Source organism: Dromiciops gliroides, chromosome 6 (assembly GCF_019393635.1).
Source record: "Dromiciops gliroides isolate mDroGli1 chromosome 6, mDroGli1.pri, whole genome shotgun sequence".
Lineage (NCBI taxonomy): Eukaryota > Metazoa > Chordata > Mammalia > Microbiotheria > Microbiotheriidae > Dromiciops > Dromiciops gliroides.
In genome coordinates, this window is record NC_057866.1 from 110,956,513 (window position 1) to 110,980,072 (window position 23,560).

Consider the following 23,560-nt stretch of genomic DNA (forward strand, 5'->3'; position numbering starts at 1 on the left):
ATGGGCACCCCCTTAGTTTCCTGTTCTTTGCCACCACAAAAAAGAGATAATACAATTTTAAAAATATACTTATGGATCCTTTTCCTTTTTCTTTGATCTCTGGGATATGCTGAGTCAAAGAGTATGCCACAGTCAACATATAACTTTCTTTTTTACAATTCAATTTTATTTTATTTTCAGTTCTGTGAGAAAATAATTATTAATAATGGATTTCTTTGGGGGGGGGGGGACACAGAGATCAGATTCTCAGTCCTTTCTCTCCCGTCCTTCCATCCCACCCCAGAAAGTTCAGATCTATCTGAGACAAACCCAAGGGAACTAGATCAGTGAAGGACTGATTAAACCACACCTAAATAATGGACTTTGCCTTAAGCAACTTGAGTAAGGGTCTTTTGCATTCTTTCCCTTGAAGTCACCTGTAGAGTTCATTTTCATGTGTACCACCTTCAAATCATGTCAACTGATGGAGCTGAATGATGCTAACCAATTAGCTTTGATCAATGTAGAATTACCTGCCTCTGTGGAAGGAGGATAAAAACCTTTGGAAGAAGCCAGGAGGTCTCTTGGTGCTCTGGCTTCTAGGTCTACTGGGGCCTTTGAGGGCTTTTCTCCTGCTTGTGTTAACTGGCATGCTGAAGCTCTCTCCCTGCTTTCTCTACCACTCAGCCTGATTGACCATGACATGTGGTTAATCCTTATGCTTACCCCAAACTGATATGTATAGCAATAGCAGAAATTAATAATAATAAAATCCCCCACAATTCCAAATTCTTTCTTTCCACCCACCCCGCTCTCCTACATTGAGAGGGCAAGAAAACAAAACCCAATACAAATAACCCATAACTTTTGTTTCTCTTGAGGCAATTGGGGTGAAGTGACTTGCCCAGTCACACAGCTAGTAAGTGTCTAAGGTTAGATTTAAACTCAGGTTCTCCTGAATTAAGGTCTCTATCCATTATACCACCTAGCTGCCCCTAACCCATAACTTTCAAAGCTGTTCTCACCTTTCTCTTCTCTCATTTAAATTAGTGAAGAAAGATTTCTGAGCCACATTGGCAAGAATCTGGGGTTACCTCTTTGTACTCCCAGTGCCTGGCACACAGTAGGCCCTTAATAAATGTTTCTTGATTGATTAGACTTGAAGTCAGGACACTTCTACTCCTGACTGCTACTGTGTAAGGGGCACTTTCCACTTTTGAGACCTCAGTTTCCTCATTTAGAAAATAACAATTCTCTCTGTACTCCCTAGCCTCAGGATTGTGTGGAAAGTACTGTGTAGACCTTTTAGAGCTACAGACTTGTGGAATATGAGTGCTTGTAGACTCCTAAGGGCACTGTGGGACCCATCCACTTGCTTTTTAAATCGAAAAAAACTTCACTTTAAAAAATATGTGGGGGCAGCTAGGTGGCACAGTGGATAAAGCACCAGCCCTAGATTCAAGAGGACCTGAATTCAAATCTGACTTCATACACTTGACATTTACTAGCTATGTGACCCTGGGCAAGTCACTTAACTCCCATTGCCTCGCCAATATATATATATATATATATATATATATATATATATATATATATATATATATATATATATATATATATATATATTTATATACACACATACACACACATATGTATTTTATTTTCTCCCCAATTACACGTTAAAACAATTTTGGGGGGTAGCTAGGTGACACAGTGGATAAAGCACCAGCCCTGGATTCAGGAGGACCTGAGTTCAAATCTGGCCTCAGACACTTAACTGTGACCCTGGGCACTTAACCCTCATTGCCCTGCCAAAAAAAAAATATTAACATTTTTTTTTTAAATTTTGAGTTCCAAATTCTATCTCCGTGACCCTCCTCTCCCCCTTCTTGTACAATTATGTGACACATTTCCATATTAGTCATTTCATACAAGAAGACTCGAATAAAAGAAAAAGAATGAAAGTGAAAAATAGCATGTTTCATTCTGTGTTCAATCCATATCAGTTCTTTCTTTGGAGGTGGATTGTATGCTTCATCCTTATTCCTTTGGGATTGTCCTGAATCACTGTATTGCTGAGAATAGCTAGGTCATTTACAGTTCTTCATCATACAATATTTCTCTAACTGTACAATGTTCTTTCCATCACTTTGCATCAGTTCATGAAAGTCTTTCAGGTGAAAAAGAGTCACTTACAAGAGATCATCAGAAGCTCAGAACTGGAAGAAGTCATTCATGGAATCCAACCCCTTATTTTCCAGGGGATGGGGTCAGACAGAGGGAGAAGCACAGATATACACAACTTTGTCTCACCAACTTTGAAATCTAGGTCTCTGGACCCTGTATCCTGCTATGTCTGGGTACTGAGCTAGTCTAAGACAGTCTTTGTTGGCTGGGACTTGTCTAAATCCAACCCCTGGATGGCCTCTCCTTTCCAGCCTCAGGCCATATCTGCCAAAAGGATATTTCTACAGCACAGGTCTGACCACATTACTCCCCTGCTCTAAAAGTGGGGCTCCCAGTTGCCCTCTAAATGCAAACCCCTCTGGCATTTAAACCCCTTCACAAACTGGTTCCAACTTCCTTTTTTCCCAGGCTAATTATACATTACTCTCCCAACTGTTCTACCCTCCAGCCAAACTGACCTCCAAATGGTTCTATTTACACAACATTTTATTTATAATAATTCCTCCTCTGCCTTTGCTCCTGTCCTCCCAGCCTGTAACGCTCTTTTCCTCACTCCTGCCCCTCCAAATCCCTAGTTCCCTTTAAGGCTCCACCTTCTACAAGAGATTTCCCCCTCCTCCCAACTACTACTAATTGCTTTTTATTTATTTTTTATTCAATCATCTATCTATCTATCATCTATTTATCAATAAATTATCTCTATCTATCTAAGTATCTATCTATCATCTATCTATTTGTCATTATCCTTCCTTCTCCTTACCCCTACCCTTCAAGCTCCTGGAAGGCAGTGACCTATTCAATTTTGTCTTTTTGTCCATTATGGCTAACACAGTGCTTGACATATAGTAAGCACTTAATAAATGCTTATTGAATTTAATTGAATTCGGGGAGATGAGCAAAGGATTGTGGCAAGGATAATGATTCAGCAGCCCAAAGTACAGACCCAGCTTTTTGTTGGTTTCTGTAAGTTCCCCAGAACTCCCTTGATTTCCTTGTGATATTTCAACGTCCTCTTAAAAAGATATTGATCGGGACAGCTAGGTGGTGCAGTGGATAAAGCACTGGTCCTGGATTCAGGAGCACCTGAGTTCAAATCCGACCTCAGACATTTGACACTTACTAGCTGTGGGACCCTGGGCAAGTCACTTAACCCTCATTGCCCCCCCCCAAAATATATATATATATTGATGAAGCATCTGATATTCGTACTGCTGAATTTCTCAAATTGAGGAGATTCTAGTACTGGATATAAGACCATATGCTAGACCCTTACCCCAGCAAGCAAAGCCAGTGGGATTTCTTACCCTTAGAGGATCTATATCTTAGCACAGAAAGACACCATGGAAGTGTGTCAGGGTGGTGGTGGTGGTTGTTATTTTAGCCTGTAATTCTGGCAGGATGGGTTTATGTTGGGTTTAGGACTTAAATGTCCAAGGAAATGAGATGAGAAAATTCATTCCTGAGTTATCTGAGGCCCCAGTTCCCAACCATCTTCTTGGAACAGGCCTCAATTCAGAGTTTTAGGGGAGATTCTGGCCTGGTCCCAACCCAAAAGATTCCATTGTGGAAAAGTTGCCCTAGGTGAAGTTTTTTTTGTTTGTTTTGGGTTTTTTTTTTGTTGTTTTTTGTGGGGCAATGAGGGCTAAGTGACTTGCCCAGGGTCACACAGTTAGTAAGTGTCAAGTGTCTGAGGCTGGATTTGAACTCAGGTCCTCTCGAATCCAGGGCCAGTGCTTTATCCATTGTGCCACCTAGCTGCCCTGCTAGGTGAAGTTTTGCAAGATGCAAGGGCATCTTTATTCATTTGGATTGGCCTTCTCATTGAGCTCTGGGAAGTAGAGGCCTGTTGGTGGGACTGTATTTTATTGATATTTGTATAATAATAATAATAATAATAATAATAATAATTGCTAGCACTTATATAGCCCCTACTATGTGCCAGGTACCTCAATAAACACTTTACAAATATGATCTTATTTGATCCTCACAACTCCTCTGGGAGGTAGGTGCTATTATTATCCCCATTTTTCATGTGAGGAAACTGAGGCAAAGAGCTTAAGTGACTTTCCCAGGCCACTCAGCTAGGAAGTATCTGAGGCCAAAGTTGAACTCAGCTCTTCCTGACTCCATATCCAGTCCTCTATCCTCTGCACTGCCTATACAATAATCAATAAATGTGTGTGGGAAGAAAAGTGGATGAAAGATCTGACCTGCTGCACAAAGATCAAAAAGGGCACGACTTCCTGCCAGCGCAGAGGGCGCCCCTTTGAGAGGCAGCCAGACAGCATCCTCCACAAAGGCTAAGCTCTGCAAAAGGCTAACTTTCCTTCTTTCTTGAACTCTGGCCAACTGCTGGCTAGATTCCAACTTTAACCTCTCTCCTTTTTTATCTTACTTTGAATGGAAAGCATTTAGTGACATTTTGCCTCCTCCTGTGTGGGGATAGGTGGGGCTGGTGTCCCCATACCACTCAGGCCAGGTCTAGGGTCACACTGCCCAGTAGAGGCCATGGAAGGCTAGTGATGCCCTCCTCTGGTTTCCATGGCAATGGTTTAAACCCCTGGCTTCTGAGCCTTTCCTCCTCTTCCCGCCCCCCCCCTTCTTAATGGGCCATTAGGATTGACAGCTGTGGGATGAGTCATTCTCTCATCTCTACAAGACTCCCCTTATCCCAAATTGAGGAAGATTCTTTCTGAGAAGCCATGTGAGAGAAACGATCTTGTTTTTCTTTGTCCAGAGATAAAGAGAAGTGGCTTCCAGAGGGGGAGGGGCCCACTTTTCTTATTTCCCAACTCAACGAAGATCCACAGTGCCTATTGTGCAGAATCATGCATGTTGGTCTCAACTGCCACAACTAAACTTGCCTTTACCGTGTTTCTGTGGAATTTTCTCCTGGTCTTTTGTCCACTCTCCTCTTTGACCTCTTCCAGGTATCGTTTTCCTCATCTGTAAAAGGTAAGGGTCAGGGGCAGCTAGGTGGCGCAGTGGATAGAACACTGGCCCTGTATTTCAGGAGGATCTGAGTTCAAATTTGGCCTCAGACACTTAACAGCTACTAGCTGTGTGACCCTGGGAAAGTCACTTAACCCCAATTGCCTCACACACACACACACAAAAAAGGTGAGGGTCAGGTTATACAATCTGCAATCTCAAAGTATCATACACGCTCTGTTGGACATTCCAAGCCCTTCATAACCTAGCCCCCTCCTACCTTTCCGGTCTACTTACACCTTATTCCCTAACACATACATTTCAATCTAGTGACACTGGCCTCTTGGCTGTTCCACGGACAAGACACCCCATCTCTCAGCATTTTCCCATGCCTGGAATGCCCTCCCTGCTCTGCTCCAATTACTGGCCTCCCCAGCTCCCTTTAAGGACCAACTAAAATCCCACCTTCTACAGAAAGCCTTCCCCAACCCACTTTTTTTTTCTTTTTTTCTTCTTGGGGCAATGAGGGTTAAGTGATTTGCCCAGGGTCACACAGCTAGTTAAGTGTCAAGTGTCTGAGGTCGGATTTGAACTCAGGTCCTCCTGAATCCAGGGTCAATGCCTTATCCACTGTGCCACCCAGCTGCTTTCCACCCTAACCCTCTTAATTCTAGTGCCTTCCCTCTGTTATTTTCTTCTTATCCTATACATAGCTTGCTTTGTATGTTTGCGTGTTATTTCTCCCTCAAAAATTGTAAGCTCCTTGAGGGTAGGGACTGTTTTTTGAATCTTTTTCTATCGCTAGAGCTTAGTTTAGTGCCTGATATAGAGGAAGTGCTTAATAAATATTGATTGATTGATCTCAAGCTAGAAAGGACCTAGAAGTTATCTAATCCAACCCCCTTTCTTTTCTTTTCTTTCTCTTTCTTTTTTCTTCATTCATTTATCTATCTACTTATCTATCTATCCATCTATCCATTGATTGATTGATTGTGGGGCAATGAGGGTTAAGTGACTTGCCCAGGGTCACACAGCTACTAAGTGTCAAGTGTCTGAGGTCGCATTTGAACTCAGGTTCTCCTGAATACAGGGCTGGTGTTTTATCCACTGCACCACCTAGATGGCCCCTAGAAAATTCATTTTAAACAAAACAAAACCAAAAAAGCAAACTTCCTGAGAGCAAGAGGACAATTAGTTGGACGCTGTAAGCCAACAGGACTGGCTCTGCAGAGAGGCTATGGAATTTCTTAGAGCTGCCTTTGGGCCCCTGGGATGGGGGAACATGGCAAAGAGTAGAGAGCTGGGTGTGAACAATCTGCATCAGGGGAGCAAGATATAGGATTGAGCTCAAAGCAGGTGCAAGAACCCACCTGGACCTTCCTCTAAGTGACAGAAGCATTATAAAAACAAAGGAGTTGGGGTGGGATGAGAGATATGGGAATTATGAGGGACAACCTCCCAGAGTGTGGAGAGTTTGTCTGGAAGCATCGGGGTAGGAGATACAAGGCTATTTTAGGAGTGAAGAGGTGGGACAGTACCCTGTCCTGGCATTTTTTCTTGTCTTCCCCATGTTAATAGGTAGTTAGGGTCCCACTTAGTGGCTCTTCCAGACATATGCTGCTGGGACATCTAAGCTTCACCTTTCCATTGTAGGAATCTCCCAATTAGCATTTCTTTTCTTGACCCCTTTCACCTTCCTGTATGTGAATTTGACTTGCTTCTGTTCCTCCCCCCTTTTTGGGGGAAGCCATTGGGGTTAAGTGACTTGCCCAGGGTCAGTCACACAACTAGTGTTTCTGCCCTTCTTCACTCCACATCATTTCATGCATCTTACCATATATTTTTTGTGTGTGTCTTACCATATTTAGTTGAATTGCTTATACTCATCATTTCTTATGGCACAATACCATTCCAATACAGTCACGTTATCTAATGTACTTTTTGTTGTTCAGTCATGTCCAACTCTTCATGATCCCATTTGGGGTTTTGGTGGCAGAGATACTACAGTGGTTTAATATTTCTTTCTCCAGGTCATTTTACAGATGGGGAAACTGATGCCAACAGGGTTAAGTGACTTGCCCGGGGTCACATAGCTGGTAGATATCTGAGATGAGCTTTGAACTGATGCCTTCCTGACTCCAGGTCCAGTGCTCTCGCCACTGTACCACCTAGCTGCCTGATCTTTTTTGAATTGTAGGGCACTTACTTTGTTTCTTATGTCAGCCAGGCCTGAGTTAAAATGAAGCTTCAGACAATAACTGTGTGACCCTGGGCAAGTCACTTTGCCCTGTTTGACTCAGCTCCTTCCTCATCTGTAAAATGAGCTAGAGAAGGAAGTGGCAAACCACTCCAGTATCTCTGCCAAGAAACCCCAAATAGGATCACTAAGAGTAGAAAATGACTGAGTGACAACAATAACAAAGTTTGTTTCTTGTTCTTCAATATTACAAACAATGTTGCCAGGCCATTAACCTCTTCCGGGAGTAATTCCAGTTGTGGGACCACTAGGTAGAAAGGTGTGGACACTTTTGTAACTTTTTTGTTATAGGTTTATATTACTTTAAAAAAAAGGTTGAACCAATTAAACCCCTTAGCGCTGTAATAGTGGGCCTGTTTTGACCACAGCTGTGTTAACTGTGATGATCTTTTATTGTCTTTGCCAATTTGATGGGGGTCAGGTGGACCATCCCAGTTGTTTTGATTTGCGCTTATCTGGTCGTTTAAAAATTTGAAACTTTTTTCATGAGTTGGTTAACATGTTTTATTCCTTTCAAGAATTGCTTATTCATATCCGTTGACCATTTCCCTATTTATCTAAACGTAAGAGAATAGCCCTTGTTCTTAGAAATTTGTATCAGTTCCTTATATATTTTTTGCATAACAAGCATTCATTAGAAATGTTTGATACAAAGATTTCCACCCCCCATTCATTTTTTTCTTTTTAGTTTTGATGCATATCTTTTATTTAGTCTCATCATTTTTCTTGCCATGTTAATGATTTACTTCCTCTCTACAGTTATGAAAGATAGTAGTTGAATTAATAAAAATGCAGTGTCCAAAACAAAACAGATCTCTGATTTCTTATTATTGTTTACAAATATATATATTTGGATAACTGATTATAAATGTATTATGGTGTATGGTATCAGATGCTGGTCTGTTCTGGGTCTTAGTTTCTTTCCCCAGGGAAATGAAAAAGTTAAACTAGATTAAGGGTTATAGAACTAATGGTTCTCAGGTCTGTGGATAGATTTGGGGGTATTTCTTTTTCTTTGGGTTGTTATTTTCAGGTAAAGTAAAATATTGTGTATTCTCTCCACTGACCTAAGAGGGGAGGACGTCAAGGGAGTCTTGAGAAGCAAAGTAAATGGAGGGAGATGTCAAGAGTGACTACTTCAGCTCCAGGCTAAAAAGAAAAGGCAGCCCCTAGGGTTAATTGTGAGGACAGCTCTGGAGGAGATGACAGCTGAGGGCTTATTGTCTTCTTACCCAGGGTTCCCCTTCTGGGGTCTTCTCTGTGGGACCAAGGGTTTGCAGCCCCATTCTCCAAACGCTGAGGGACAGGAGGAGGCGGGGCTGTTGGTTGTCCTGATGGGCATGCTTGGGTCCCTCTGGCACAGAAGGAGTTGGGGCATTTTCAGGAACCCGGAATCAGGTAATGCTTCCATGCTGCTTTCCTCCCTCCTCCAACCAGATGCCTGTGTGTGGCACCCAGACTTCCCCAGACAGCCCACCAGGCTGCTTCAGCAAGCACCCCACAGGCACATTGGAGAAGAGGGTCTTGAGTTAGCAGTAAGCCATCCCCTAGCCACTAGATGGTGCTGTAGGTAAGAGCCCTGAACTCGGGAGTCCAGAAGACCCATGTTCAAACCCTGCCTCAGACATTTACTAGCCATGTGATCCTGGACAAATTACTTAAACCTCTCTCAGCCTCAGTTTCCACCTCCATAAAATGGGGATAATAATAATACTTATCTCAAAGGTATATTGTGAAAATCAAATGAGATTTTACATATATAGAGAAAGTTCTATACATGTATATGTATGTATGCATCTATATTTATAAACAGCTATACAAATGCTATCCCTATCACTAGGGGACCCAAATTCCCTAAGTCTGGAAGTCTTCCCCTGTGGCCCTTTATTGCCTGTAATTATTTTTTCTCCCCTTCACCCTCAACCTCAAGTCAATAAGCATTTATTAAGTGCCTACTGTATGCCAGGCAACCTTTCCTTTTCTTTTTCTTTGTTTTTTTTGGTCCCTCCAACCTTAGATGCTAATAGATGAAGGGTTGGAGAAGGGGGCAACTGGGAAAAGCTTTGTTCTTGTCACGGGCTCTGAAACCACAGTATTGTCTTGCTCAGTTTCCCCATCTATTAAGTGGAGGTAACAATGCTTGTCTCCTTCCCCATCCCCATCTCTAGATGAAGGAGATGAAAGTGAAGACTCCTAAAAGGAGAGTCCTCAGTTTGGACTGGGGACCAGAGGTGCCCCCCATATCTAGGCAAGGATGAATGGGTGATCCCTCTGGAACCTTAGAACTTCATCTAGAGCCTCAGAACCTCATCCAGTAGAACCTTTTTTTTTTTTTAACAGATAAGGAAGCTGAGGTTCAGAAAGCTTAAGTGACTTGCCCAAAGTCATGCAGGTAGTTGTGGGGAATATGTGTGTGTGTGTGTGGGGGGCGGTAAAGAAGCAATAGTTTCCAGAGACACAGATCACAATGCTTAGCCCGTCCGTTCGAATCCAGGACTATAACTCTGGACCTGTTGGGAGCAGTATGTGCTGGGCTTCCCTCAAGAGAGTTCCGAGGAACATCCTTTGCTGTGCTCTGAATGTCTCTTCCCAACACAACTCCCTTCCCTTCTCTCCATCCCCTCTTCCCCCCACCCCCCACCCCCAACCTCTACGGGACTGCAATCCTTTCCTCTCTTTGAGCCTTCCGTCCAAGAGGATGTCAGAAGCGGACAAAGGAGCTGTTTCTAAATTCGGGTCAGGCTGTCAGGAGGAGCAAAGACAAGAGGTGGCAATTTATGCATCTAGGACAAGGTGGGGGAGAGAGGGCGGGAGCCAAAGGCAGGAGCTGATAGTGCTCCCCCAACCCTGACAGTCCAGATGGAGAGTCTCTCACTGGCAGATATCTTGCCAGAGGGGCGTGGGGAAGGACTGGGAAGCAGAGAAAGCCTGAAGGTCTGACCTCCCTCTGCACCCCCTAAGTGCTGTTCAGGGGGGCTGGTCTCCTTTCTGTCCTGTGAACCCTTTTGGTAGTCTGCTGATGTCCAGGAGCCCCTTCTCAGAATCCTGCTTGTTGCCTGTCTTCATAAGTGAAGGAGGTGCTGCTAAATTTCAGTGAGAGGTTAGTGAAAATAAAGATGCAAATTTTCCCTCATTCAAGTTCATGGACCCTTTGAAATCTCTCTTCAGATCCCTGTGAACCCCAGGTTAAGAACCCCTGCTGGGGAGGAAGGAAAATCTGAAACTAGAAATCTCATAAAAATAAATGTTGAAAACTATCTCTACATGTAATTAGAAAATAATAAAATACTTTTATATATATTTTTAAAAAGATATCAGGGGCAGCTAGGTGGTACAGTGGATAGAGCATGGTTCCTGCATTCAGGAGGACCTGAGTTCAAATCCAGCCTCAGACACTTAACACTTACTAGCTGTGTTACCCTGGGCAAGTCACAACTCCAATTGCCTCACCAAAAAAAAAATTTTTTTAATTTTAAAAAAAGATATCATTGGTTTGAGCTTCCTAACTGAAAAGGAGATCCTGGGAGGAACCATCCAGTCAGTTGGAGAAGAGGGCAGGGCTGAAGGTTCTTCTAATGTGTGGAGTGAGCTTCCAAGATAAATATATATATCTTATGGCATTGTTGAAAGTCTTTTGGAAAAGAATCAGGAGTACAGCCCAGAGAGGAATTCACAAATACCATGTACTAATGTTATGATCTAAGTACATGAATCAGTCATACAACGTGGATGAAATTACAAATCTGTGAATTATTAAAGGGTTGTGTTCAAAACACAGAGTTAGGTCCCATGTTTGCAGAGACATAAGGTATATTTTGCTTTATATTGTTTTGTTTTGTTTTTGGCCAAAATCCTTTCCAGCCATATGATAATTAGGATATTTAGACTTAAATGTAGAGCTCAAAATGTGTCATCAGCAGAAAAAAAAGAAAGGAGTCAATACTTTTAGGAAAAATGCACTTAACAAGATCAGATATATTGTAACTAAGGTATTTTCTTTAAAGGACATCAACAAAGTGAGTCAATAAATCATGAGACCTGCCCAGGTTGTTACCATAGTGATTTATTATGAATGTTTTCCATGTCATTGCTATAACCTGTTGTCCTAATGATTTAAAATTAATTCAGGAAAAGTGGAAGAAAAAGAAACCTGTTGTAGGGTAATAAGTGAGTAGGATCATTGAGTTTCACCATCCCATACCTCCAGAAAACTCTCACTTTTCATCTTTCTTTCCTCATGGTCTTCTTTTCTTCCTTCCTTCCTTCCTTTCTCCTTCTCTCTTCTTCTACTTCTCCTTTTCCTCCTCCTTCTTGTTCTCCTCTTTCTATTTTTGTCTCTCTGTATCTTGTCTGTATCTCTGTTTCTCTCTGTCTCTGTCTCTCTCTATGTCTCTCTGTCTTTCTCTTTCTCTCCCTCAGCAAAATCACAGAAAAGGAGGCAGCCATGAGTGGTGAAAAAACATGGAACAAGGAGTCAGGATTCTGTGCTTAGCTCCATGACCAACCTTCAGTGTCACCATAGACAAATCACTTTCCCTCTCTTGACATTAGATTTGTCATCTGTACAATCACAAGATAAATCTAGAACTGGAGGGTACATCAGAGGTATTCTAGTATAATCCCCTCATTTTATAGAAAAGGAAACTGAGACCCAGGGAGCTTAAGTGACTTGCCCAAGGTCACACAGTGGCAGAGACAAGATTTGAACCTTGATTCAATGACTCCAGAGCTAACTCTCTTTCCCCTGCACCACTCTTATTTTTCCAGCCCTAAAATTCCATATTCTGTTATTTGTTCAGTTGTGGGCTATATATACATATATATTCATCTTTAATTTCCATGGAAAACTCACAGCTGTGCCAATCCACTTCTCTTGACTGATCCTGCCTTCTTTGGCTCTACCCATTCCAACATCCCTAACTCAATCAGTGAGCACCCTACCCTGGGGGAAACCCTGCACCCTCAGTTCACTTCTTTATTGTTCACTGGCCACTTGACTCCATCTTGGGCCATTGTTCTTTGGGCAATAGTTCTTTGCTCCCCTGAAACACAGAATTACAGAATTTCAGAGGTGGAAGGGACTTTTGAGAATATCTAAGGAATTCCCTCTGCAACGAGTGGTCTCCCTGCCTCTACTGGAAGGCCTCCAGTGATGGGGAATCCCCTTCCTCCTGAGGTAGTCCCTTCTGATTCTGGATAGCCCTGATTGTTGGCAAGTTTTTCCTTATGGTGAATCAAAGGAGCAGTATGATGTTGATGAAAGATGGATGAATCAGAGATGAGCAAATCCAGATTCAAATCTGGCTCTACCATTTACTACTGTGTGACCTCAGACAAACCATTGAATTTATCTGGGCTCTGACTTCCTCACCTCTAAAATGAAGGGAGCAGAAGAGATGACTTTTAAGGTCTCTTCTTGCTCTAAAATCCTATGAAATGGCATTCTTCTATCCATTGCCCTTAGAGGATTAACAGAAAAAGACCCTCTGCCACAAGTCCTTCAAATATATAAAGCCACTTAAAATATCCTCCCACATCTTCTTTTTTTCTAGGATGAACATCCACCAATACCTCAATGGTTCCTTCAGTGGCAAGGTCTCCCATCTAAAGTTGTTTCTCTAGAAATCCCAAGTGTAAGAGCTTTAGAGATCTAGCATGGTGGGTAGAATGTTGGACTTAGATTCAGGAAGACCTGAGTTGAAATCCTGCCTCTGACACTTCCTCTATGACCAACACCATGGATAAGTCACTAAACCTCTCTCAGTCTCAATTTCCTCAATTGTAAAATGGGATCCTAAAAGCACCCCCCTCCCAGGGTTGTCGAAATACTTGTAAAAACACTTAGCACAGTGCCTGGCATAAAGTATCCCTTCCCTTTTCCCTTCTCCCACCTCCATGCCACAGGGTTCAAGGTATGCCCCAAGACCCTCCAACTCAATCCCACCAGCTTCTCCACATAAGGACCATGTAGTCTCTTGAGATGAGATTTCACTTTATTGGTACATTAGTCTCACAGACAAACCAGACACAGCCAGAAACAGTGCAAGAAGAAAGTGCCAAAGAGGGGGTCCAAAGGTGAAGGCAGGGATGGACATCATCCCGCCTCTCAGCGCTCTGAGCCTAGAAAGCTATTTCACCTAGAGAAGGAAAGGCTGTTGCCAAGTGATCCATACTGAGGAGACTGGGAGCTAAGAGACCAGAAATGTCTATGGGAAGGACTAAAGGCAGAGAAATAGAAAACATCAGAAAATACCCATTCCTCAAATGCATTAGGCATAGAAATACTAAGTTCTAAAAACGTATTTTTAAGCTTCTTGTCAGAAACCAAACTCCTATTAAACATGGGCTCCAGTTACATAAAGTGAAACCCACTGTGGCCCTCTTGCCAGGCATGAATCTGATGCCCAGTATGACTGATTCAACCCCACAGAAAGCTTGTCATCCCAACCCTCACAAGTGACCACAGAGGAGGTTTTCCAGTTAACAAATATGGAGACGTTTAAAGAAAGCTAATGAGACCCTTGAATCCCCCTGCATGGGACTTGAAACATTCCCAAGATGCCTTTGTCAAGCATGGCTTGCTTGGAGTCTTAATTATTTGGTTCTGGAATTCAATTTAGGCTTGACCAAGAAGCACATTGGGTGAGGCAGTGATGTCACAGCTTAGTCCATCCAATCATTTTCTCTTCTAAACCTGGAAACCCTTAGGCACTGGGAGACTCTCCAAAGGTCACCTAATCCATTCCCTGTTCCTGGAGTCTTACCTTTAAGAAGTCAAAGAACATGGGTTTTCCCTACTCTTTAGATAGTCATCAGAGAAGAAGATTCCTTAGCTTTTCTTGGTCCCCAGTGCCATTGTCTTCAAACATGGGGAAGACAGGCTGATACATCATGGCATTAGCTTGACAGTGGGGTATATTCAGATTTTGTGAGGAGCCTTGATGGGTGGCTGGGCATTATAATAAGGGATGGGAGCATATTCAGCTTATTCTAGGTATCAGGAGCAGGTATGGTATGTGCCCTGGTGATCAGGAATGAATCCATTTCTGAGAGGTGAAGACAGGGCAGGGCCAGAGAAGGGAGATGAGGGGGTACAGAGAGAGGTAGGAGACTTGAAGAGAACCTAGACTGAAGTGGAGAGAGGCACAAGAGAGGCATGAGAGTAGGGCAGGAGTGGAATAGTCACAGTGGGAAAACAGGAGGTTCCAGAACCCCACAGAGCTCACTGTTGTTGCCCAGACTATTTGCTTGGATTGCATACATGCCTTCCCTTTGGCTGCCTGGGCAGAGGCTGGGAGGGAGGTATCTTGTGAACAAACCTGTGAAGCAAGACAGTGACAGTGTGGCCACAGGACTGTTCCCAGGAGTCCCAGTTGGGTGTGTCAAAGAGCTCAGAGGTATCTTGGAGGCTCATACTGTGAGTTCTGTTGAGAACTAAGTGGGTAGATGGACAGGATGAATTATCTTCCTCTCTATTTTGTCCCATATTTTACCATCTACTGTGAGGTGTGGGGACACTGACAGTGAATGAATAAAAGACTTGTGAATCTCTGCTAAATAATGATCATAGGGCAGCTAGGTGGTACAGTGGATAGAGCACTGGCCCTGAATTCAGGAGGACCTGAGTTCAAATCTGGCCTCAGACACTTTACACTTACTAGCTGTGTGATCTCGGGCAATTCACTTAACCCCAATTGCCTCACCAAAAAAAAAAAAAAAAAAAAGAAAGAAAGAATGATCATAGATCTGTGGAATTTCTTATGGGAATTCCAATAGAATCAGGATTGTCTTACTTCTAATTGGTTTACAACATGGCAGAATTATAGTGTAAATACCTACTCTCATACTCCAACACAAAAGGTGAGTAGCAAACTCTCACCGTCTCACCAGCTCCCTGCAGAATGTCAGAGCTGGATGGGATTTATCCAGTCCAACCCTCTTATTTTCCAGATGAGGAAACAGTGGAAGTGACTTGTCAAAGGTCACACAAGTTAGTGATGCAGATAGATGTAAACCCAGGTCCCTTGGCTCCTATTCCCATATTCCTTTGCCTGCTCTGCAGGGTCCTTCCCTCCCCACCTTCTGTATCCCTGGACATCCCCATCCCAGAAACCAACATGAGTCCACCCACATACCTGAGTCTTAAACTACCCCCTTGACTTCACTTTCCCTGTCCCTTCACCCTCTATGTCTTATGTTGTTCCCCTCAAGACTTAGCTAGCTGACTGAGTCCATCTCATAAAAATTGATTACAGGATTAATACCGGAAAATAGTCCTCAGAAAACCTATCTGTTCTCCTTTTAACCAGAATCCTTCATTCTTTACCCAAAAGGAGTGAGTGATGTTAGCATTCTAGACATATTCCCGAAGCACCCACCGACTCCTCATGGCAGGCCTCCCCCATCCTGGTCCCATGCCTCCTGCACTTCCTGCCTTCTTCCTTTTTGATTCCTCTTGCTGTCTCACCAGCCCTATCACTCTAACCTCACAACTCCTTTCACGGAAGAAACAGAATTTTTGAGTGAGAAATTGGGTCACAGTAGGAGGCAGGAGACCTGGGGTCTCTTCCACTCCCTTGATATGTAACTCTGAGCAGGTCACTAAATTCTAAGCCTTGGTTTCCTTATCTATAAAGGGAGTGGGTTGGATGAGATGGTGTCTAAGGCTGTTTCCAGATCTAAATCCTATGTGCTGAGTGAATAAAAACCTCGATGAATCTACGGCTTTCTGTGATGGAGCCAAGGAGTCGGTATCTTTTTCCTGCTGATTACATATTTGTTCACTGGAAAACAAGGCTCTAATATGGGACAACCCCTGGTAGCCCCAATACATGGCTAAAGAAAGCGAATTCCTAGAAAAAGAGTGAGCTGGGGGGACACACTCCAGCGACTAGGTCAGGGCAGTGTCAAAGGTCCATTGAACACATGATCAGACGTATAAAAACCATAGGTAAAACCGGACAGGATCTCTAAGCACAGGCTACAGTTGAGAGAGGCCCAGAGGGGAAGGAACTGATGGAGCCTCCCACAGAGGGAAGGATGTGGTCCAGGCAACAGGGACCTGTTTGGCATCTGGGCCAAGCCTGACAGCTTTCCTGAGCTGTTAGCTTGGGGGTGTATGTGGCTTGTATGTGTATGGGCCTGGGTGAGTGTGTGTTCACTCACGCACACATCTCACTCTTTAGTTATGCCTCTGACGTGCTGAAATGGAAAGAAAAAAAAATCAGAAGTGACAATGAGCCTAAAAGAAATCAGACTTTTAATAGAGACCTAAAAATTCCTTCCTTCCCCGACTTCTCCCATCCTGGCTTGCTTCCTCCCCATATCCATGCATCTCCCCATGTGACTCCCCACTAGGAAGTGGGGGGAGGGGGTCTGCCTGGGAGGGGTTTGGGGAGGCTCCTAGGAATTTTGAGGGGCTGGGGTTGTTGAGTGAGAGGATCTTAAGGGAAGGAAAGGTCGGGGACAGAGAGGGCAGGCTGCAGGGCTTGTCTGGGGCCTCACTGAAGAAGGGAAGCTCTAACCTGACCAGCTTCCCCAGGGGGATGAAAGTCCAACAAAGCACTCACTTATCTTCACTCCCAGACACAGTTTCCACAAAGGGGATCTCTTCCTTCTCTACCTTTCCCATGATGAGACGCTGCTTGTCCAGGTTTATGATACACTGAGGACAAAGTTGGAGATTGGCTATCACCACCACCCAAGGCCCCTCATCCCCAGACTGTCAGGGGACCTAGGAGGAAGGAAAGCCAACCCTACCTTCAAGGATCGAAGAGTCTGGAGTCCAAGAGTCAGATTTTTCTCATTGTCCTCTGGAAGAGAAGGAAGACTGTCTAATAAGAATCTGATACCTGCGGCCTCTAGCCATAGCTACAGAAAATGAGTTCCTGGAGGTGATAAATGGGGCAAGGGGTTTGGGGACTGGCTGGTGGAACCCTTAGCACAGGTGTGTGGGGAATCATTCCTTGAACACTGATGCCTAGGGCTGACAAGACTCCTCCACCTTGATTGCACGCTCCTATTTCTAATTAATTCTCACCAGGCCTCTAGAGGTAAATGCTTGGGATTACTGTCCCCATTTTATTGACCCTAGGCAGGATCATTGACTGACCCTAAAAACATTGGGGTGATAATTCAGCCAGAAAGAGGTCCAATGGAACTAGCGTGAGGCTTGGTGAAGTTTAGTGAGGGAAAGGGAAGCACTGGAGATGCTCCCTGGGTCTAGCCCACAGCCCCTGAGGTCCACTCACCTATCACAGCTGCTGGGCAGTCCAGGCGTAGGGATCCCAATGTAAGTGCAAGGTGTTCTATCTGGCCTACCACTTTGAGATGCCGGGGCAGGGAGAGCTTTTCCCCATCGTGTTTGTGGGACTTAACATGGTCCTTTAGCCTGCACCAGAGAGAAAAACATCCAGATCTGTGATGGCAGGTTTTATAAGATCTGGGGCCTGGCTTTCCTGATGTATATAACCAGGGGCTCAGGCCCATTTGCACTCAAGGATCTCCTGGTTGGTAGAGAATGAATACTCAATGACCCTTGCCTGCACCGTGGTGGTGGTGGGTGTGGGCGAGAGCTTGGAAGAAGAGAGCTCCTGACTGGTTTCCATCTTTTTTTTGTTTTGTTTTTTACATTATATATGCACAATCATGTTAAACCTATTTCCATAATAGTCATGTTGTGAAAGAAGAATAAGAAAAATCCCTGGAAAAACCTCAAGAAAGAAACCCCCCCCCAACAAAGTGAACATGGTATGCTTCAATCTGCATTTAGATTCCATAGTTCTTTTTCTGCATGTGGAGAACATTTTCCATCATGAGTCTTTTCAAATTGTCTTGGATCACTATATTGCTGAGAAGTGGCTTCCATCTTTGAGAGAGAAGATGCTCAGTTCCAGATTCTCTTTGAAGAGAGGTTTCTGATAGGAGAGAAAGATTCTAGGAAGAAGCCAGTAGTACCTTGCTTATGTTTCTATGCTCAGCTTACTACACTAGAGACTGGAAAATTTCTCCTCAGGTAAGAATCTGCAACCACACATTTTCTCTCTCTTGGCTAGAAGCCAGAAGACCAAGATCTTTCTTCTCCCAAGATCTCCCCAACTTTGTCCATCACACAGGAGCATTGAGTAATCAGTCTCCACCAATGAGGAGAGTCTTATGCAATTGGATGTGAGCTCCTGGTTATACTGGTATTCATTCAGGTTATGCCTGCTCCTGGACCCACATCAGGAATTCTATATGGGATCCCTTAGGAACATTTTATTCAGAGGGGTGCCAGTTGGTTTGCACCAAAGTAAACCAAGTCATGGTTCTTGACCATGAAGCTTGGGAGGCAGAGTGGTGGGTATAGTAGTGGGTTTGGTCACAGCATGTAAGTTTTAATACTAGTTCCTGTCACTTAATTGCCTGTAGTCTTTGGAAAATCATCTGTCTTGACCTTCATTTTCTCATCTGCAAAATGAGGAGGTTGGATGAGATAACCTCCAAGATCCCTTCTAGGTGGCTCGGTGGTGTGGTGGATGGAGTGCTGGGCCTCGAGTCAGGAATACTCATCTTCCTGAGTTCAAATCTGGCCTCAGATCTTTACTAGCTATGGGACCCTGGGCAGGTCACTTTACTCTGTTTGCCTCAGTTTCCTCATCTGTAAAATTAGATGGAGAAGGAATGGCAAACCTCTCCAGTATCTCTGCCAAGAAAACCCCAAATAGAATCACAGAGTTGGACATGACTTAAAGATGGCTAAACAAAAAGATCCCTTCTAGCTCCTATGATTCTGATTTACTTTATAACTTCTTGTCTAGAATAGACTAGACAGTAGTAGGGAGATCCAGCTATACAAGTGTTGAATGAGTAAAGCCTGGCTAGACGAAGGTTTGTGTGAAAAAAAAAGTCTGCAAGTTTTAGTGGACCATTAGCTTAACAGGAGGTATCCATAAAGTGACAACACTTCCAAAAGAGCTTGAGCAGAGTGTCTAGAATGAGGGTATTTATAGTCTTCTTATTTTCTGCCATGGATGGCTCACATGGAGATTATTGTGTTCAGTCCTGGAGGTGCCATTTTAAGAAAGGCCTTGATGAGATGGACCACATTAACAAGATTGCAACTTAGGTGCCATACAAGAGTTGTTTGAAGGTACTAGGAGAGCCAGCAAGTAGAAGAGGGTTAGACTTGTTCTTCTCAGTCAATCAGGATAGATTTTCAAGCCATGAGTAGAAAGTTGTAGAAGGCAGAACTTGGCACCACGTGAGCAAGGACTTCCTAATAAGCAGAGCTATCCAAAAGTGTAATGGACTGCCTTTGAAGGTACTGAGTTCCCCATGTCTGAAGGTCTTCTACAAAAAGACGGTAATGCAATTATTATTATCCCCATTTTTACAGAAAAGGAAACTGAGGCTCTCAGAAGTTGTGACAAGTCCAGCTAGCTAGTGGTATTTGAATCCATCCAGGTTTCTTGCTCCAAGGCCAGTGCTTTATGCACTGTGCCATCCTGTCTCTCATACATATATTAGGCTAAGAAGGTTAATGTCTGACCTACGTAGATAGCTGGGTCAAACAATGGATGTATGGGGCCACGGACTAACTTGTTGACCTGGGAGAGCCTCAGCTAAAATGCCCACATTAGGGGCCAGCTAGGTGGCGCAGTGGATAAAGCACAAGCCCTGTATTCAGGAGGACCTGAGTTCAAATTTGATCACTTGATATTTACTAGCTGTGTGACCCTGGGCAAGTCACTTAACCCTCATTGTCCCACAAACAACAATAACAACAACAACAACAAATATAACACTCACATTAGTGAAAAATTACACAGTTGTCTTTATAAGGAATCCCAAGGTGGGCAGTAGTTCTCCCATAGCAATGGGAGAAGCCATCTCACATCTGTGTACTGGGGCAATGGGACTCCTCAAAGGAAATACGGCAGACACATCTGGCTCTACCTCCATCCACTATTTGAGGCCACAAGCTTCCTTACTCTGCTGTTACCAACTTCCTTTTTTCCCTCAAAATTCAATTCAACACACATGTATTAATTGTCTGCTCTATGCAAGGCAGTGTTTCATGCTGGGGATACAAACTAACCCCATAGCATCTCCTTCATCCATGCCTTTCTTTCAATTCATAGAGCCCCTATCCTGGTTTGGGCCCTAGATAGGTCTTGGGTTATTTCATTAGCTTCCTAATTGCTTTCTTTACCTCAAGTTTCTTCCCTCTCTAACCATCCTCCCCACATCTGCCAAATTGATATTCCAAAAACCATATCACTCCCCTGCTAAAACTCTAATGGCATCCTTGTCTGGTCTCCAGGACAAAGTAGAAATCCCTGTTCAGCATTGAAACCCTTCACTGACCAGCCCCAGATGACCTCTCCAGGTTTATTGAACACTATCTATCTCCATGAACTTTACATTATAGCCCAATTGACTGGCTGTTGCCCTGTACATGACATTCCATCTCTCATCTCTGTGCTTTTACATACACTGTTCTCCCTTTCTAGAATGGACTCCTTTGCTGTAGCTCAGAGAATCCCTAGCCCTTCTTATAAAGCTTAGCTCACATGCCATCTCCTACACCAGACAGAACTTGACTTCCCCCAGTTGCTAGTTCCCTGCACTTTCTAAATTAGAGAGAGAGAGACAGACAGACAGACAGACAGACAGACAGACTCCATGAGGGTAGGGAGCATTTCATTTTTGGTTTTGTATCCCTAGCCCCTTGTTCCTGACACATAGTAGATGCTTAATAAATATTTTCTGAATGAATGAAGGTTGAAGCCAGACAAAGAAAGGTCCTAAATGCTTAGAAATTTGCATTTTCTCTTAAAGCAATAAGAAATCACTGAAAGTTTTTGATCAAAGGAGTGACATGGTTAGATCTTTGTCTCAAGATTACTTTAAGAGTGATGTGAAAAACTGATTGGAGAGGAAAGAAGTAGGAGGCAGGGAGATTAATTGGGAGTTTATTACAACAGTCCAAGTGAATCCTGATGAGGGCATGAAATAGGGTGGTGATAGCACAGGTGGAGAGGAGTGGCCCAATGTGAGAAATGTTAATGATGCAATCAACAGAATTTGTCAACTGTCTGTATAAGGGAAGTGAGGGTGTGGCAAGATTTAAAATCACCCTGAGGGGGCAGCTAGGTGGTGCAGTGGATAGAGCACCAGCCCTGGAGTCAGGAGGACCTGAGTTCAAATCCTGCCTCAGACACTTAACACTTACTAGCTGTGTGACCCTGGGCAAGTCATTTAACCCCAATTGCCTCACTAAAAAAAAAAATCACCCTTAGGCTAGATGGTACATGATTTGGAAGATGGGGTGCATTCTATTGAAACAGGAAAGTTTGGGAAAGGGTGGATTTAGGAGGAAGGTGATGAGTTCGGTTTTGTTCATATTCAGATTAAGGTGCCAGAAAGATATACAGGTAGAAAGATCCTGAGGTAGGTTGTTGTTGTTGCAAAACTGGAGTTCAGGAGGCAGGTGAAGACTGGATAGATAGATAGATAGACTGATTGATTGATTTAGGAATCATATGCTTAGAGGTGATGATTGAACCCAGGGAAGATGAAATCACTCAGAAGTGATAGGAAGAAAAGGAAGCACAGCATAAAATGCTGGTGGATATCCTTGTTTGGGTGAATAATAAACCAGCAACTGATACTGAGGAAGTCAGACAGGTAGTGGGAAAACCAGGACATAGAAATACTACAGGTCCCAAGGGAGAAAGGAGCCAGGAGGCGGGGATGTTGTATTGAAATTGAATCGGGGCAGCTAGGTGGCGCAGTGGATAGAGCATGGGCCCTGGATTCAGGAGGACCTGAGTTCAAATCCAGCCTCAGACACTTAACACTTACTAGCTGTGTGACTCTGGGCAAGTCACTTAACCTCAATTGCCTCACCAAAAACAAAAACAAAAAACAAAAGACGAAATTGAATCAGTATTGAAAGCTGGAGAAAAGTCCATTAGCCAATGAGCTCCTAAAGAGCAGGGCCTGGTTTTTGCCTTCTTTGTATCCCCAAAGCTTAGCACAGTGCCTGGTGTATAGTAGACACTTAATATAGGCTATTTTGTGACTGGCTGTTTGTCCATGGCCAATGTGTCTTAGATCCTTCAGGGCAAAACCAGGTCAACTTAATTCATGTTATGCATTGCCTGGGAGGGCAGATAATAAACACATTTTGGTGCTGATGATGGTGACAAATACCACTGGGATCGGATCCCAATTAATGATACTTAGTTGGGAGTGGGAGAACATGGCAAACAAAGACTGCAGGCAGTTATATAAGCTGATAGAAGTAACTAGCACCCAAGCTATTATGGGCTTGTGGGAAAATACATAATTACAGACTTTCTGTGCCAACACTTCTGATTTCCTCAGCAGCTTCATGGGACTGCTCTTTTTTTTCTTTTGGCCAATCTAGCCCATCTGATGAAAAAGTAATTGTGGTGTTTTAAACGTGGTTATTAATTCCTTGAGTCTCTAACGGCTCCTCTGGAATTATGTCAATCTGTGGCCTAGTTATATCTACAGACCATCATGGCTCTTTGTGGAATCTTCAAATCTCATCCCTTAACAGAAAGGCCCAAGACCTTCCCAGTTAAACAGAGTTAACTAGAACCCCCTACCCAGTGGTTTGCAATGCCCTTGAACTGACCTTCAAAGACTCTAGAGCTGGGGCTAACAATATCACATTACAGGAAAATACTCAATCACATCTAAGGGCTATTCCAGTTCTTCCTTTGCCTAGGAATAAGAGGAACTGAATATGGTTCAATCTGCACAAGTCTAGGGCTTAAGGATCTTTAGAGATACCAAGATTTTGACTGTGATACATTTGTCATAACTGGGCACTTAGGAGAGGGGAAAAGAAACTGAATTTAGATCCATCCACGCTGTCTAAATCCTATAAGGGCCCAAGTCTAAATTTAGACCTTATGGAGAGAGAATAGGGAGAGAAAAGGAAGAGAAGGGGAAGGTTGGAATGGAAGATGGCAGGGATTTTGCTGAGAATCTGCTTCCGAGCTGGAGAGCAGAATTAAAGCTGTCAAGAGAAGACTTCTAGATTTGCAATGCAGGGGAAAAAGGAAGATGTGATGAGAAGTCATGATTGGCAATCAAGGATACTGAGGCATTTATTTGTCAACTCAATAATAGAAACAGAGTGATCTATTGTTTTCCTGGATTGTGTATTGAAGACATAAGGAAAAACTC

The 23,560-nt window shown here is 43.4% G+C and overlaps 1 protein-coding gene across 1 annotated transcript in view; it reads right to left on the bottom strand.

Moving 5' to 3' along the window:
• Positions 1 to 13,329: 13,329 nt before the first annotated feature.
• The window catches only part of NRIP3 (nuclear receptor interacting protein 3), a 30,417-nt gene continuing 20,186 nt past the window's right edge, over positions 13,330 to 23,560 (bottom strand). Inside the window, exons 4-7 of the mRNA XM_043970733.1 lie at positions 17,605 to 17,744; positions 17,114 to 17,166; positions 16,924 to 17,018; positions 13,330 to 16,555 (exon numbers count right to left, since the gene is read on the bottom strand). Of these exons, the coding sequence (XP_043826668.1) occupies positions 16,540 to 16,555; positions 16,924 to 17,018; positions 17,114 to 17,166; positions 17,605 to 17,744 (304 nt within the window). The 3' untranslated portion in view covers positions 13,330 to 16,539. The remainder of the gene's footprint in view (positions 16,556 to 16,923; positions 17,019 to 17,113; positions 17,167 to 17,604; positions 17,745 to 23,560) is intronic.